Genomic DNA, 18942 nt, shown 5'->3' on the forward strand with positions numbered 1-18942 from the left:
TTCAGTTTGGCTGCACCTGCATCAGTCTGACCCCCAGTTTATCCAGCATAAAGCCTTTCTGGCCAATGAGAAACTTACAGTGTCTCATCCTCTAAACACACTCGTATCTGAACTACTAAAGAAAACTCAAACCGAGCCCGTCCTCAAACAAAACCTTCAAAAACACATTGACAAAGCATTAAAATAGAACTATAATGAAAAACTGAATTAAAACTGAATCCAACCTCCAAACTAAACTTCGATGTTATTCGGCCCTAAAAAAGAACCACACAGTTGGCAAATTATTTATCATTAAAACAATTAAAAGAAAACACATTATTTCTAAATATCACCTCGGTCATCATGACCTACAAATAGAAAAGGAAAGACAAAAAAAATAAAAAATCCTGGATTCTTAAAGAACAGAGAATATGGAGACAGTTTGACACAAATCAAGTTTTGTATTATTGTAGTTGTTATAATTATCAAATCTGTTTTTTTTTTTTTGTCATTTATTTCTTTTTTACTTATACATATTTAAAATGCTTTTGCAATCCTGTACTAAATGTCATGCCAATAAAGCAACTTGAACTTAAAAAATGTTACAATACATGGAGTACTGGATGGCATGTGTTTCTGTTGCTCAATGAAAATTATGAAAACAACTGCTTGTTTGACATTTACACTTCATTATAAAGTATGCAAACACCTTGCAAGCATCACGTTGGAAAGCAAAAATTGTCCCTCTACTTTCATCTCCTCTCTAACCGTAACCAGCAGATTTCAGTCAGTAACTGTTAACCTTAAACACACCTACTGTCCTAATCAGGCATTAATAATTAAAATGCTATGTTATAACGAGAAGTCAAAAATAAGTAATTAAACTGAATCAATAAAATATAAAAACTAAAAATTATTTATAAATAAGATACACAAGGCATTTTAACTTAAACTATTAAACATATAAATTATGTGTTTGTTGTTGTTGCTGTTGCATTCACTGGTTTTTCAATTCAATTCAAAATTAGTTTATTGCACTTTAAAATAATACAGTTGACCAAAGTGATAACAATAGAGTAAAACAAAGCATAACACATACTTTAAAATACAAATACATAAACATAAAATGTCAACATCTCAGGCAGTGCTAAAGGCCAAATTGAACAAGTGGGTTTTAAGAAGAGATTTAAAAACAGTTAAGGAAGAGGCTCGTCTAACATATATGGCAGCCCATTCCACAATTTAGGTGCCGTCACAGCAAAAGCCCGTTCCTTCTGAGTTGTTTGCAATAGTTCACCTTTGCCCCAGAAGCACACAAACATACACTGTGTTTATTTTTGAACATGACATACATATACTGCTTTGGCAAGGAAGGAAGGAAGGAAGTGCTACCAAAGCCCTCGTTTACAACTTTTATTTACAGGTTCACTATATTTAATTTCTTTCTTTAAGTAATAATAGCCAGCAGTTTCTAAGTAACTTTAACTGATGAAAAGTTTGGATTTTTTCCTCCATCTTTTCACATTCATAAAGGGAGGAACAGGACAAGATGAAGTTCAACCAGTTTGCTGTTTTTCTTATTTCTACACAGTGGATAATATCTGGCAACGGTGAACGTGTGTACGGTGAGATATGACCATTTCATTTCTGAAGATTAACAACATGTTTTGGACGCAATGTCTTTAATTTGACTAACTTTTGAGGAACTTGGGCTGATACTATATCTTCATGAGAGAGTGAACATGTGTATAGATATTATTCAGTGAATGTAATGAGTGTTGTGGGTAACGCATCACAAGTTACGTGAACTACATTATTATATTAATTTTCTAAGCAACAGGTGAAGTGTTACATTGCCCAATCCTTTCTAGAGGAGCACAGCTTCGCAACAAAATATTAGTGGAGTGTTTGTGTGTGTGTGTGTGTGTGTGTGTGTGTGTGTGTGTGTGTGTGTGTGTGTGTGTGTGTGTGTGTGTGTGTGTGTGTGTGTGTGTGTCAGCAATGAGGTCCCATGGCAACATTCAAAAGACTTAAGGGAAGAGAAATTACTCAAAGAGGAAACTCACAATGCAAACTGAACAAAGAGTAACAAATGATTTATTCAATTATTAAGAGAGGGTTTCAAGAAAACTTCAAGCCAAAACAATAGACAAAAAATTCTCTACCTGATAGAAAGGGAAGAACTAAACCCTCACTGCCTTAATAACATAAACAGAAGCAAAACAATTACAAAAAGGAAAAATAGCACCCCTCTTCTACAAACCCAATCCAAAATTAACAAAAAGTTGATTTTTGGGGCAAAAACTACAATAAACAACTAGGCATGGGCCGGTATAAGATTCTGACAATGTGATAACCTTGAATAAAAATATCACGGTTTCACGGTTTTGCGGTATAGCAAATACTGCTCTTTCTTCCCTTTTGAAGACAGTATTTTTATTTTAAGAAACATATAAAATATTTTGGGACAGTAAACATGTCAGGCTAAATGAATCATAGACTTCTGCTGTCTTCATTATATTCATAACCACAGATTTTTTTTTTTTAAATAAAAAAATCATACCTTAGGAACAGTATAGCAGAAAATGTTGACGGTTTTAAAACCTTGACTTTTCTAAAAGTACACCTTAAAAAAGGTTATCGTCCTATGCCTATTAACAAGAATGACAAGTACAGCTCTCATCTGGCTAGGCTGCAGCGCATGCCAGAGTGTGTGTGTGGTCACGTGATGAGCGTTTTCAGTGTTTTGGAGTAGACGGAGAGCTGTTCAGAAATGCTGGGTGAAACGCTAGTGTGGACACGGATCGTTTTCATTCTAAAACGCTGTTTTAAAACTAAAACACACTAGTGTAAACAGGGCCTGAGAGCGGTCAGCGAGATAAGAGACAAACCAGCTAATTACTGTACCAGGCAAACCAATCCACTTCCTGAGCCTGTCCAGCAGTATACTGTGACATATGGGGCCCTATCATACACCCGGTGCAATGTGGCGCAAGGCACGGTGCATTAGCCTTTTGCTAGTTTCAGCTTGGCGCAAGAGTCGTTTTGAGGCGCTGCGTCACGCTGTTTAAAAAGCAAATGCATTAGCGCTCATATGTGCGCCCATAGGCGTTCTGGTCTAAAAAGGAAGGTGTTCTGAGGCGCACTGCTAGCGCGTCGCTATTTTGAGAAACTAAAATTGATTTTTCATTAGACCAAAACAAACCTGGTCTAAACTCTGGCGCAGAGTTGCGCCTCGCTTACACACTGCTTAATACGCACAAGAGAGCAATAGGCAAATAGGCCTATCTTTACATATGAAAAAAATTAAATATTAAGGATATATATAGGATATAATAAGAATAGATATAGGATATAAATATAAATGATTAAAATATTACAAAACATATTATTTTCTAGCCTACATAAATATAAAAAAATCACTGCTTTTATGTCTTCTTCATCTCGGGAGGCTTTTCAGTTCATTCATAACAATATGCTTTTGTATAATGTTATTATTATTAGCAGTATTATTTATTATATCCATATTTATATTTGTTTTATTAAAAACAAGCTTAGATTTGCCCACCTGTCAGGTTTTAGACCATATGGGGCACAGCATGTGTTTTAGGATATAACTCAGGTTTTTGACCACACTTCGTTATTATTGTTTATTTATTAGTTTGCTGGAAATTAGAACTGAATTTAGAAATAGTTTTGAAACTAATATTTGCGCTTAACAAACGCAATTAATTATTTATAGACTAATTGATGTCTGTGCGTAAAGGTTTCCCTATCCAAAAGCGAAAGTGAAAGACGATCCATTATCTCTCATTCTCACTCAGTTGATGCTCTTTTTAACAGTTTTCTGTTAAAAAAAAACTGTTAACTGTTTGCTAGTGAAATGCTCAGTTTTTCCACTTAGACTTACTTTACAACCTGTAAATAGCGAATATGCTTATGGCGAGATGCAGCTGGCTCTTAAAGGGAATGGGAGATGAGACTCTAATTGGTTTCAGTACTGTGACCTGCTCTGAAACCAGACTGAAATTTCTCTAATAGAGTGTTTGCATGAAGATGATTATGGAGTTGGCTCACCACCACACGTTTAAGGACTTTAGCCACAAATGGTAAATTTAAGATGGTTTGATAGTTTGACAACAGTGTTGTGTCGCTGCCAGGCTTTTTAAGAACCGGTGTTATAGCAGCCATTTTCAATGATAGTGGAACAATACCATCACTGAGGGATGCGTTAACAATGGCAGTGATGTGGGGCTCAAAGACAGATACAGAATGCTTAAAAATAGTGGTAGGGAATGGATCAAGTGTACAGGTGGAAGAATTCATTGACAGCACAATACGTGTAAAAGAATCAGAGTCCATGGCGTTAAAAGTTGAGAACCCAGATGCAGGAAAGAATGAAGGAAGCAGTTTAACAGGGACGAGAGCATGATCGCAGGCAATAACGTTAAATATGTTATCAAATTGTTCAGTGAAAAAAATGAGAAAGTCATTACATCGCTCTATAGTGGGAGGGAGGGAGTTAAGGGAGGGTCTGATCAAACTGTGAACTATACGGAATAAAACTCTGGATTTTGAACTATTACTTCTAATAACTGAGTAAAATTCCCTCTTAGCTGCTGTAAAAGCAATATGATAATCAGTTTGATGCTGATCAAACAGTGATTTATGAACTGTGAGCCCAGTTTTAACATATTTCCGCTCCAACAGCCTGCCAACAGCTTTCATTTTTCGTAGATCATTTGTAAACCATGGAGAGGATCTTTTAAACGTTACAATGCGACTTCTCAGGGGGCTAAGTCATCTAACACACATTTAACAACAAGATTGTACTGGTCAACAGATGTCATTGGAGATAATTGACCAGCAGACTGCCTAAAATAATCATAGTTCATTTTTCCAAGTTGTCTAAATAAGATAATGCATTCACTAACAATATGTGTGGAGGGTGGGATCAGATTGAAAGTGAGAAGCTTATGATCACTGATGTCATGACTGTTGCCAGCAAACTCCCACAGCGAACTACAGTGGTTGAAGAACTACAAATCCATACATAACACGCGCATACACCCGGAACCCACTTACACTGATTTGTATTCACAGCTGTTTCTGTTTCTGCTTGATTTCATGGACTATTTATTCACCACTCACCCATTGTTTGTCAGTTTGTCGTTCGTCCTTGTTGGTATGTTGTTCTGAGTAGTATTTTGTATCCTGCCATAGTCTTGAGTTTTGTTCTAGTTTATCTGTCATAGATCCTGGTTTTGTTTGTTTCTTGTTATTTTGTTACTTTGATTTTTGGATTTCTTGGTTTTTCTGGTACCGCACGTTTACCATCATTAAATGCACTAGGATCCTTCACCTTTTTTTGTCTCCGTCCAGTCAACGTACCGTGACAACTGATCAATACTTTCTTACTAACAAGTGAGTCAATAGTCACTCCTGTGAAACAAACCCAATGTATGACCATGTTTGTGTGTCGGAAAATGAACGTGCTGTGTCAGATTAAAACAGTCCAAGATGTCCATTAAGCATGTATCATGAACACAGTCAGCATTGTCAACATGATACTTTAAATCACCCATTAAGAGAGGAGCAAGGCAATGAGCAAGGGCGAGTGTCAACAATTCTGAAAATTAGGAAAAAAAAAAAGAATTGAGTTTAGGAGGGCGATAGATTTTCAAAATCAGCACTGAGGATGAACCAGACACTTTAAACGCCAAGCATTCAAAGGTGGGAAAGGAAGAGAAGGCTATTTCAGTAACAGACACAACGGATCAAAAAACAACTGCCAGGACACCCCCTCAGCCAGTTGAACGTGGCCGCTCAAAATATGTGTACCCAGGTAGAGCGCACAAACGCACATATTTAGATTAAGGTAGTCAGTTGGCTGATGCCAGGTTTCACAAAGAGAGAGAGAAAGTCAAGCTTATTATCCACAATTAGATCGCAAATTGAGGCTGCTTTATTATTTATAGAGCGAACATTCATTTGTGCAAACCTGACTGTATTGAGGTGAACTCCATTGATAGCAAAAGACCTCTGAAGACGAGCCAGAACTGCAGGACAACTCAGAGATGGTAAGCGACAAGGACCCATATGCCTTTAAGACCAGAGTGTACTAATTGATCTGAAGATTTCGGTGAGAGCCCCTGTGCATATATCTTGGGCGACAAAGAAGAATGTAGCATGCACAACACTTCAGTGGCAGGCAGCAAAGTGCTTTCAAGTTGGTAAAGTTCAATAGCAGAGTAGGTGTACATGTTAAAAACCAGGTGACCGATATAGACCTTGACTTGTACTCCAATAAAAACCAGGATAAAGGAGGTAAAAACGTAGCATAGCCGCATGCTAGCCACACAACACAACAGACGTGCCAGGGGTCAAAAACAGGTAGACAACTTGGCGTCCAAGTAAATGACTTCTTAATAAAATATTCTAGTAAACCAGCTGCTAAATATGAGCTCCTTTTAATCAATGAAAACATATTCGTCATTGTGATCTCACAAAGATTTAATCAAATAATCTCTCTGCAGCGCACAGTGAGTTGCTTATTTACATTGTCAATCTTCCATCTTGTTGTTTAGGGCTGTGAGTAATGATGTTGTTTTTTGGAAAATGAGAGCTCAGAGGTATGTTTCCCAAACAAGAATGTAACTTGCGGCTGAACTATCAAAGTAAAATGCATCATTTGGGAAAAGAGCTATGTAGTGACGAGTGTTTCCCAAAACGCATAGTTTCTCTGTCGCAGATCCATCGCTTGAACCATGTTAGGTATAACGTAAAATGCCCATAATGACACTTTAAGTAACTACTTCTTAGGGAAGAACCCCATCATTTCTTTGTGCAAATTATATTGTTTTACACAAACACGCATTTAAAATAAAATCCAATAATAAATTTGGTAAAAACATACACTAGCTTTCCATATTAACTGAAATATATGTACATGGCACATATGGGGCCTGTGTTTCCTTTACAAATATTATTGAGAATATGACATATCCTATTCTAAAACATAAAATCACTTACAAAAGCTAACACCTATTCTAATATCATATATAAATTATATAAATAAATAAATAATGAGGCGATTTATTGAGAAATGAGATTTAATATTTAGTATGCATTAAAAAATAAAATAATTATACTTTAATAACATTAATGATGATGATGATTATTATTATTATAATTATTAAGGATTATTTTTTATTTATTTTAAAATTTTTTTTTTTAGAAAAGTCTACTTTTACAGTTTGACACTTGTAAACCACCACAGCAGAAAGTAACCAGCAGGCACATGTCATATACAGTGCAGATACTTAATAAATAACCTATTATAAATTAAAAGAATTAACATATGCTTTTTGTTTAAACCAACTTTGGAGATGTAACATAAATTCTGCTTTAAAAAATTGGTCACCTATAGCTTTCGCCATGAGGCCGTGTTCCGAATGACATCAATCTTTTCAAAGTGCACTGCGAAGGAAGCACAATTGTAAACAAGAAGATCGCTAAACCTGAAATGTAAAAATAGTTAGAAAGCATAGTACACATGAGAGATGACCTTAATGCTTTTTATTTTTAATAATTCCAACTTTGAATGCTAGAATGTTTTAAATGAATAGGGCATAGGGGGGATAAGTGGGAATAGAACACAGCCAGGAACTATGTTTCAAACTTCAGCTCCAGAGGTGTAGTTGCGAGTGCTCAAGTTTGCAACGCAGCTAGCGCATGTTCGTTGGAGGAACAGATTTGGGAAACGGCAAATCAACAAACTATGTTTGTAACGACAGAACTTGCGACCTTAGTTGGCTAACGATGATTTTGGGAAATGCACCCCAGAGCGGTTAAACTGGTTAACATGCATTGACAATGTGATGCAGATTTTTATTTTAATTTGTTATAGTTTGTGTTTTGGGATCCATCACAGTGTTAGCTGGAAATTTGAGAAGCTTCTCCTAATGCCTTGTGGTATTGCATGAAATTAAAGGAGAGTGTAGTTAAAGTGCAAATGTGGTTTTGAGAGTTTTTCATACGGTTCATCTCTGCTGCACAGAACCAAGTGGTTCATGCACATTTTGCCTATGTACATTTAGTCAACCACAAAAACCCATGGGGTGAAATGAAATAAGCAGTGCACTGACTAAAACAGAAAATTATAATTTCGTCATTCGTTTGTCACTTTTTTAGTTCTAAACAATATAATTTCTATTTTTCTCTAAATATAGATCATTTTTAGAAATAGACATTTAAATTTTGGGGTGAACTCCTTCAAGAATGGCCCTTATGCATTTTTTCCATCACTGAACGCCCAGACTGCTGCTCAGTTCTAACACGAAGTATTGTATTAACACGCATATTGACCAGAAATAAAATTAGCATACAACTGTAATATTTTCCACTGACTCAGGTCAAGCTTATGTCATTCTGGTCAACAATTACTGAAACTTTAAAAGAAATGCACTTGGCCCACCGTCTACTTTTTGGTTTACTAGAACTTAACACATTCTGCATAATGAGGGGCAGCACAGCCATTTGTACACTTCCTCTTGCCGAATAAAGTGTGAAGATGTGGTTTATCTTCGCTCATCGACACAAGAACTCTCTACAAATAGCTCAGAAGACATCTTTTGTGTGATTTCGAAACAGGAAATGCGCATGTGGTTATAAATGTAGGTCTTTATATTTACTTTCATATAATGCCAGAAAGGACTGGTGTAGTAGAAAGGGCAGTAGCACACAAACTCATAAAATTGAATTTTTTATGATACTAAACATAATCACATTAAACAATGTGCGTTGAGAACGACAGAGGGTGAACAAAATGGCATCTTGAAACCAATATTGTCTGTTAAAGATGTAGGTGACTGCTGGGTGGGAGCTGGTTTTGTTTTAAGGTCTTGTTGAGATGTGGAAGATCCCATTAAGGGTGAATACAACGTTTGTGGTTTCACAGCCCCTTTAAGGCCTCTGTAGTTTCCACTCACATTCAGCAGACCCACACTGTATACCCAATTGCTCACAAAGTGCAAGAAAGTTATGATTTTAGATGCAAGAAGCTTCAATTTTATTTCATTTTCAGTGTTGCAGCTTAGTTGTAGCATCTGAAATTGCTGTAGACACATTGAGTGACTTGAACAGTCAAGAGTTATGACAATATATAAATGGTTTGTGAATGTAGTCAGGTCTTAACAGTATATATATGTTTTTATATATGAGCTTTTTTTATAATTAATTAAGAAAGCAATCAGTTGACTTATTAGCATATGCTATACTATTAATCTTTAATTTTTTTCATTCATTCATTCATTTCATTTCCCCTGGCTTTGTCCCTTTATTTATTATTACCCACAGCAGAATGAACCGCCAACTGATCCAGCAAATGTTTTACACAGCGGATGCCCTTCCAGCCGCAACCCACACTCTTTCACACACATACGGTACTGTCAATTTAGTTTATTCAATTCACTTGTACTGCTCGTCTTTGGACTGTGGAGGAAACCCATGCCAACACCTGGAGAACTTGCAAACTCCACACAGAAATGACAACTGACCCAGCTGAGACTCGAACCAGCGACCTTCTTGCTATGAGGTGACAGTGCTGCTAACCACTCAGTCAACATGTCGCCCAATCAGTTTTTACAGTTTTTATTGGGTTAAATATATAAATGTAATATGTGTTAAATATTGTTAGATTAAGCTGGATTGTTTTTTTTTCTTTTACTCCTCCAAAAAATGCATTTCTAGGGACCAGAGACAAGCATAAGCTAAAATCTCTATGTACAAGACAAGTTTTACAGCTTTTGGGTAGGCATTTTTTTTTGTAATGTGTAGTGTTACTACTCAAATAAACTAAAATAAATGAAACCTTCCATCTGAACTTCCATTCAACTGAAGTGTCACTCTAACCAAAGCTCCAGGCCACGATGAGCTGAACCGAGCCATGCTGAATGCATTCTGTAACCCCTTACTTTCCCCTGTGTGGTTTAATGCGCATCGATCTCTCTCACTTTTGGTCTTCCACTCAACACTCATGTTTTCCTGTCCCCGACTGAGGTGTCTGTGGGCCCGAGGTGACGAAGAATAGCTTTGTGGGCTGAAAGACCTCCTTCAACACAGACCCTTTAGCACAACATAACGCTGTACAAGCAGAGCAGAGCAAGATGAACTTCTCTCTGTTTACTGCAGTTTTTCTATGTATAGGGTGGATTGTTGAAATATCAGGTAAGAATAGATCATTTTATTATTTACATTTGTTAAAATAATGAGTTCCTTTTGTGGTTTGGCATCAATAACTTTCATGTGACTGAAATGTAGAGATGTTGAGGAGATGTTGTGTCTTTATAAGAGAGAGTAGATGTGTGTAGATATTTTACTATGAAATGTAATGATTTCTCGGCCTAAATACAATGATGTGCTTCTCTAACAGGTATTGCACACCCAGTACACTGCTGTACCAAAGTGAAAAATGTCAGAATATCAGTTGAAAAAATTGTGAGCTATAGCATAGATGAACCTCCGCTATGTCCTATCAAAGCTGTCAGGTAATTTTTCCGACTTAATAATAATTTACAATTTAAAATTTAACTCAGATCTAAGTATCATATTACTCTACTCCTTGTTTAGATTCTATGTCAAGCAAAACAAAGTTATTTGTTCAGATCCAAATAGTGACTGGGCTAAGAGAGTGATTTATAAGTTGAGTCCAACAACAGAAACTCACAAAGTAATTCAGTGCCACACAACAAAGACAACCCAAACTACAACACAAAAAACACCAGGAACAAAAATTGAGACCAGCACGAGAACAGCAACTGTACAACCAACAGTGACAGTAATCGACACATCTGGACCAGAGACCAGCACGAGTACAACTGTGACAACAGCTGAAACATATAGACCAGAGTACAGCAGGACTACAATATTACATACATCTGGACTAGAGATGGATGACAGAAAAACAACTGAAACTACAGAGACACATCAGCAGGATCCTTTGAACATGGTGGAGGAGAAACAGGTGACATTAGCAACATCAGTAACATTGTTAGCTGAAGTAGATGATGCAAATAAAAGCACCAATTACTTTTGTTTAAAGAAGGAAAAAGCATGATAATACCAGAATAAATACGTTATCATCTAATTATAATGAATAAATCATGTGGTAAAAGCGGTGAAAAGTCCACATTTTGGCTCCTCTCAGACCATTTGTCTGTGTTTTGTCATTGAATTTTTATACCCTTTTGTCAAGTGACTTCAGTTTGTGTGTATTTTTATTTTCTTTTAACAATTCAATTATGCTGGTAGCTGGTACCCATTGACTTTTCTTCTATGCTAGTCGAAGGATCACAGCAACGAGAATTATTTAAAATATGTTATTTTGTTTTAAACAAAAAATATATCATAAAGGTTTAAAACTAGGGAGGATAAATTAGGCTAATTTTGGCAATAACTATACATTTGGACTAATTTTGTATAATTCTCATCTATTGTTGTGTTTTTTGTTCAGTGAATCAAAATAAAATATAAAATACTTTTAATGTTTAATGTCTTAATGTTTTAATGTTATTGCATATTTGTTGTTGTTGGGTGAAACAGCTGAGAACAGAAACATTGCAAAGCACAAACTCTGCTCAAAGTCAAGTCAGTGAAGGTCAATTTTTAAATGAGTGAAAACCTAAAGCTGTGATCACATTAGTAAAATGTTGGGCTCTTTTTATTGTGGATAGTGCATTTGAATGAAGCACAGCTCAAGTCACTTTCAAACAGCTTTCATTAGGTCAACACGAGGAATTTGAGTGCAATAGTATCTGGATGCAGCCTTAATGAACCAAGCTGAGAATGCATCTCTCAGTTATGCAATATCAGATACAATGCACTCAGTGGAGCTGATGACATCACTGTGAGGGGTAGGGTTAAGGGTGGGGTTAGGTGAGCCTATTTAAAAGCATTGCATGCAGATCAGATTGCATCTGCACTAGGTCTGCATCCAGACCCCTCTCTTTAAGTGACCAACCTGAAGGCGAGTGAATACTGACAGTAGAACTTCTGGTCACTCCAATTCCAAAGGAAATTACTGAATTTCACCACTGAAATTTCACACATACGCAAAATAAATAATGTTCCCATGCTGGTTATTTTTGATCCGTTTATCACTTTGATTACTTGAGATTTGTCATCACAGCTTTTATTCTAGTCTGTGTGTAAATTAACTAATGGCTCAAAGTCATCTTTTCCACTGGACAACAACACTTGTGACCACAAGTGCTACAACAACAAGCAAGTAGGCAGATGCGTGGTTACCTTCCTCTATATTAAAACTGTCGCATCTTGTTGATCAGACTAGTGTGATGAATCGACATGACCGGAAGGATTTTCACAGCTTGTGTTTTGGTGATCATTTTCAGGTCCATCAGCGTGTTCGCAGGTAAGTTTATCTGATATAAAAAGAGAGTGAAGTTAAAGGTGGTGTAAATGTTGTTTTGAATGTTTAGCTCAACTTGTTTGGTGTACACCTTGCCTTGAATAAGAGTGAGAAATAACACACAGAAACTCTCAATTTACGTGAAGTATGAAACACAGACCAACCGTATAGCTTTTATTTTGTCTGTATTGTGTTTCTGTTCACAGATGGACCTCCGGTGAGTTGTTGCCTCAGACATGGAGACAGAAGACCACATTTGGACAAAATATTGAACTACAGAATACAAACTGAAGAATTGTGTCCGATAAGAGCAGTCTTGTAAGTAAACTAACAAGAGACAGCCTTTTTGACTCCTTCATTGATAATCATTGTAATATTCATTTACTTTAAGTCTATTAAAAGTGATGACAACCACTAGGTTTCAGACGGTCGCTGGGAAGACGCTCTGTTCTAAACCTGAAAGTAGCTGGACAAAGAGTGCCATGTGGAAGGTGGATGAAGAACAGAGGAAACTCAGAGAACAGGATCCTGAAGCTTTAGAGGGAGCTTCAGTAGACGAACGCAAAGGAGAAGAGCACAACAGCAGAAATACCACTAAACAGCAGAGTTACAACAACAATGCTGACGACTAAACAAAAGAACTCACAGACAACTGCAAATGTCCAATAGAAAAATATCAGGAAAAAGATGTGTTAAAGGACAGTAATGGTGATTTTAAATGGTTTTGCATTTGGTTACTTTTGTTTATGGTTTTTGTACGATATTAAAAATAGAATTGTTGTTAAAATTGTTGTAATCTCTGTCTGTAATGTAAACATAATCTTTTAAGTAACTAATAGCGTTAAATATTTGTATGTTTTTATTTAATTTTTTTTTTTTTGCATTAATTTAAAGATTTGAAATGCATTGTGGGCTCTTGCATTGTGCATTGTGGCAACTTTTGATGTTGAAAAGTGGGCCATGTTAACCGCAGTACTGGTATGTACAAAAGAAAGTTTTTTTTTTTTACTTTTCACATTTTTAGAAGATGAGGGAAGCTGTGAGCTTATTAAAAAGTTCAAAAAGCGAGCAGGTGATAATATGAGAATTAGCCAGTAGTTGTTCAACTATTATATATACACTTGTAAATACACAAGTATAAAATAATAATTCCGTATAGTTCAATATATGTGTTGGAAACAAATCTCTGGCAGTAGTTGCTTGTGTGTGTGCGATGAAGGCACAAATTATAAGCATGTCCAACGCTTAGCATTTTGAAAATTCTGTACAATTTGTTACAAAAATAAATGTCATACAACTATTTGTGAGTCTCTGTGTATGTAAAATGTCCACAGACCCCTGCAGTACCTTCATAAACCACAGGGGTCCATAGTCTCCCCCATTAAAAGCCCAATACATAATAAAGTTTATTTATACCCTAGTAGTTACTTTATAGCTATACCTAATATAGAAGTGTGGATGATGCTGTTGATAATTTTAACTGCTCTTCAGCAGATGGTGGGTAGATGTTGAGCTAGTGGAAAAGTTCTGATCATCATCTAATGCTGCAATTATTCAACGCAATTTTCATACAGGTGCATAAAAAAAGTCTATTTAAATTAAAACTAAAATATGGATTAAATTATATCACACTATTATCAAACCAATCTTTTTATATGGGAATGAAATTTGGGAACCAGTATTAAAATTAGAAAATTGGAACGAAAGTTTAATTAAATGATTGAATAAAAGTTTGATTAGAATTAGCTAAAAACATATTACATATCCACATATACACCTCTAACATTGCCTACAGTGCTGTGCTGGGTTTATACCTGCTGAACTTGGAGATTCAGAAACGAGCTGCATCAGTCTGACCCCCAGTTTATCCAGCATAAAGCCTTTCTGGCCAATGAGAAACTTACAGTGTCTCATCCTCTAAACACACTCGTATCTGAACTAACCGAGCCCGTCCCCAAACAAATCCTTCAAAAACACATTGACAAAGCATTAAAATAGAATTATAATGAAAAACTGAATTAAAACTGAATCCAACCTCCAAACTAATCTTCGATGGCCCTAAAAAAGAACCACACAGTTGGCATATTATTTATCATTAAAACAATTAAAAGAAAACACATTATTTCTAAACATCGCCTCGGTCATCATGACCTACAAATAGAAAAGGACAGACAAATCCTGGATTCTTAAAGAACAGAGAATATGGAGACAGTGTGACACAAATCAAGTTTTGTATTATTGTAGTTGTTATAATTATCAAATCTGTTTTTTTTTTTGTCATTTATTTCTTTTTTACTGGAAATTAGAACTGAATTTAGAAATAGTTTTGAAACAAATATTTGCGCTTAACAAACGCAATTATTTATTTATAGACTAATTGATGTCTGTGCCTAAAGGTTTCCCTATCCAAAAGCGAAAGTGAAAGAAGATCCATTATCTCTCATTATCACTCAGTAGATGCTCTTTTTAACAGTTTGCTAGTGAAATGCTCAGTTTTTCCACTCAGACTTACTTTACGTCCTGTAAATAGCGAATAGGCTTATGACGCGACGCAGCTGGCTCTTAAAGGGAATGGGAGATGAGACTCTAATTGGTTTATTCTTAAAACACACCTATAACTCATTAAGAAAATAAACTCAACCCTTTTAGACCATGCGCCATGGTGCAAATCGGATTTTCCCATCCTTAAACTAGTAAAAATGCGTTCTGACACGACCTGAAAGCGTATGCGTCCTGCGTTTTGTGCTCTGCGCATGGACCTTTCAAAATAGAGCCCATGGTGTCAAAAGCAGCTGTGATATCTAATAAGATGAGAATGCCACAGGCCCCACTTTCTGCAGTTAGAAGGTCATTTACAACCCTAACTAGGGAGGTTTCAGTACTGTGACCTGCTCTGAAACCAGACTGAAATTTCTCTAATAGAGTGTTTGCATGAAGATGATTCTGGAGTTGGCTCACCACCACACGTTTAAGGACTTTAGCCACAAATGGTAAATTTAAGATGGTTTGATAGTTTGACAACAGTGTTGTGTCGCTGCCAGGCTTTTTAAGAACCGGTGTTATAGCAGCCATCTTCAATGAACAATACCATCACTGAGGGATGCGTTAACAATGGCAGTGATGTGGGGCTCAAAGTCAGATACAGAATGCTTCAAAATAGTGGTAGGGAATGGATCAAGTGTACAGGTGGAAGAATTCATTGACAGCACAATACGTGTAATAGAATCAGAGTCCATGGCGTTAAAAGTTGAGAACCCAGATGCAGGAAAGACTGAAGGAAGCAGCTTAACAGGGACGAGAGCATGATCGCAGGCAATAACGTTAAATATGTTATCAAATTGTTCAGTGAAAAAAATGAGAAAGTCATTACATCACTCTATAGTGGGAGGGAGGGAGTTAAGGGAGGGTCTGATCAAACTGTGAACTATACGGAATAAAACTCTGAATTTTGAACTATTACTTCTAATAACTCTTGAGTAAAATTCCATCTTAGCTGCTGTAAAAGCAATATGATAATCAGTTTGATGCTGATCAAACAGTGATTTATGAACTGTGAGCCCAGTTTTAACATATTTCCGCTCCAACTGCCTGCCAACAGCTTTCATTTTTCATAGATCATTTGTAAACCATGGAGAGGATCTTTTAAACATTACAACGCGACTTCTCAGGGGGACTAAGTCATCTAACACACATTTAAAAACAAGATTGTACTGGTCAACAGATGTCATAGGAGATAATTGACCAGCAGACTGCCTAAGATTATCATAGTTCATTTTTCCAAGTTGTCTAAATAAGATAATGCATTCACTAAGAATCTGTGTGGAGGGTGGGATCAGATTGAAAGTGAGAAGCTTATGGTCACTGATGTCATGACTGTCGCCAGCAAACTCCAACAGCGAACTACAGTGGTTGAAGAACTACAAATCCATACATAACACACGCATACACCCGGAACCCACTTACACTGATTTGTATTCACAGCTGTTTCTGTTTCTGCTTGATTTCATGGACTATTTATTCACCACTCACCCATTGTTTGTCAGTTTGTCGTTCGTCCTTGTTGGTATGTTGTTCTGAGTAGTATTTTGTATCCTGCCATAGTCTTGAGTTTTGTTCTAGTTTATCTGTCATAGATCTTGGTTTTGTTTGTTTCTTGTTATTTTGTTACTTTGATTTTTGGATTTCTTGGTTTTTCTGTTACCGCACGTTTACCATCATTAAATGCACTTGGATCCTTCACCTTTTTTGTCTCCGTCCCGTCAACGTACCGTGACAACTGATCAATACTTCCATACCAACAAGTGAGTCAATAGTCACTCCTGTGAAACAAACCAAGTCCAATGTGTGACCATGTTTGTGTGTCGGAAAATAAACGTGCTGTGTCAGATTAAAACAGTCCAAGATGCCCATTAAGCATGTAGCATGAACACAGTTAGCATTGTCAACATGATAGTTCAAATCATCCATTAAGAGAGGAGCATTGCAATGAGCATTGGCGAGTGTCAACAATTCTGAAAATTAGGAGAAAAAAATTAGAATTGAGTTTAGGAGGGCGATAGATCTTCAAAATCAGCACTGAGGATGAACCAGACACTTTAAACGCCAAGCATTCAAAGGTGGGAAAGGAAGAGAAGGCTATTTATAAGACACAACGGATCAAAAAACAACTGCCAGGACACCCGCTCAGCCAGTTGAACGTGGCCGGTCAAAATATGTGTACAACCGCACATATTTAGATTAAGGTTGTCAGTTGGCTGATGCCAGGTTTCACAAAGAGAGAGAGAAAGTCAAGCTTATTATCCACAATTAGATCGCAAATTGAGGCTACTTTATTATTTATAGAGCGAGCATTCATTTGTGCAAACCTGACTGTATTGAGGTGAACTCCATTGATAGCAGAAGACCTCTGAAGACGAGCCAGAACTGCAGGACAACTCAGAGATGGTAAGTGACAACGACCCATATGCCTTTAAGACCAGAGTGTACTAATTGATCTGAAGATTTTGGTGAGAGCCCCTGTGCATATATCTTGGGCGACGAAGAAGTTTCAGTGAATGTAGCATGCACAACAAGTCAGTGGCAGGCAGCAAAGTGCTTTCAAGTTGGTAAAGTTCAATAGCAGAGTAGGTGTACATGTTAAAAACCAGGTGACCGATATAGACCTTGACGTGTACTCCAATAAAAACCAGGATAAAGGAGGTAAAAACGTAGCATAGCCGCATGCTAGCCACACAACACAACAGACGTGCCAGGGGTCGAAAACAGGTAGACGACTTGGCGTCCAAGTAAATAAAGTTCCAATTCCAATCAAAGTTCGCGTGCAGCATGTATAAGAGCCACAAAACCAAAAAAAAAGATAAGCAGCTGGTTTACTAGAACTGAAAAACAACGTGATCTGGCGGAGAAGCGGCAGCCAGGTTGCGCCAGCATCCTCTCCCTCCCATACAAGAGTAATCTAGTACAATTGAACATTTTATTCATTTTCAGTTATAAATGGGTAACTAATTAACAAGAGCTAAAATGTCAACTAGTATTTTTTCTTCTTGTTCAGAATCTACACCAGGAAAGGAAAAGTTATTTGTTCAGATTCAAGCAGCAACTGGGTTAAGACAGTGATTATGAAATTAAGATCTACAGCAGAACCTCACTAAGTAACTATTCAGTGCCACACAACAGAGACGATCCAAACTACAACTGCAACAGACAAAACAACAGGAACACAGAGAAATAAAACTATATGAGCAATAGGTATCTAAATATCTAGACCAGAGAAGACATTTCAGCAAGATGGTTTGTCAAAGTGAAAGAGAAACAGATAAAGTGTTCTGTAACATCAGCGCCTTCTTTTTTTGAAGTAAATGACACATGTAAAAAAACAATAATTATTTTTCTTTTTAAGAAGGGAAAAGCTATATAATGTTGTATTAAACAGCATTAAAACCTCTTTTTTGCAAAAGCTGAATTACTTTTTTTTGTGTATGTATACTGTATATTCATATCTTCATGAAATTTATTACACGAATCATGCAATGGTGAAAAACAAGCATTTTACATTCACCCTTGTTGTTTAACTTGATTTTCAATGATGTTTTGCCTGATTACTTCTATTTTTTCACATTTCACTTACTTTAAACTGAATATAATTATCTAAAAAAATGTACATGTATTGACCAATTGCATATAATTCATACTATTTTTTATGTATTGTACTGCAGATTTGTTAAGTGAATCAAATTAAATGTCTCTTTCTTTTTAATGATGTTTTTGTCTTCTTGTACTTGGTGGATTATAACTTACAACAGTTGAAAAGAGAAAGTTAAGCCTTTAAATGTCACTTTAAGCTGTATAGAAGTGTCTTGAAAAATATCTAGGCAAATATGAATTACTGTCATCATGGCAAAGGTAAGATTAATAAGTTATTAAAAATAAGTTATTAAAACTATTATGTTTAGAAGAGTGTTAAAAAAAGATCTCTCCGTTAAACAGAAATGGGGGGGGGGGGGATAAACAGGGGGATAAACAGGGGGGGGTTAATA

General features: G+C 36.4%; 1 protein-coding gene and 1 long non-coding RNA gene across 3 annotated transcripts in view; one reads left to right on the forward strand and one right to left on the reverse strand.

Moving 5' to 3' along the window:
* Positions 1-18942, reverse strand: part of LOC141378654 (uncharacterized) — a 117271-nt gene that overhangs the window by 79049 nt on the left and 19280 nt on the right. The window lies entirely within an intron of this gene.
* Positions 1302-13820, forward strand: LOC141379250 (monocyte chemotactic protein 1B-like). 2 transcript variants are annotated; one of them, XM_073933319.1, is made up of 6 exons: positions 9990-10206; positions 10412-10526; positions 10609-11002; positions 12324-12409; positions 12613-12724; positions 12825-13820. In XM_073933319.1, exons 4-6 carry the CDS (start codon positions 12343-12345, stop codon positions 13036-13038), a joined length of 393 nt encoding a protein of 130 aa, XP_073789420.1. In that variant the 5' UTR covers positions 9990-10206; positions 10412-10526; positions 10609-11002; positions 12324-12342; the 3' UTR covers positions 13039-13820. The 2 variants fall into 2 exon arrangements, with proteins under 2 accessions (XP_073789418.1, XP_073789420.1); XM_073933317.1 differs by lacking the exons at positions 9990-10206; positions 10412-10526; positions 10609-11002; positions 12324-12409 and adding exons at positions 1302-1402; positions 1513-1604 and having other exon boundaries at positions 12825-13708.

Source organism: Danio rerio, chromosome 2 (genome assembly GCF_049306965.1).
Source record: "Danio rerio strain Tuebingen ecotype United States chromosome 2, GRCz12tu, whole genome shotgun sequence".
NCBI lineage: Eukaryota > Metazoa > Chordata > Actinopteri > Cypriniformes > Danionidae > Danio > Danio rerio.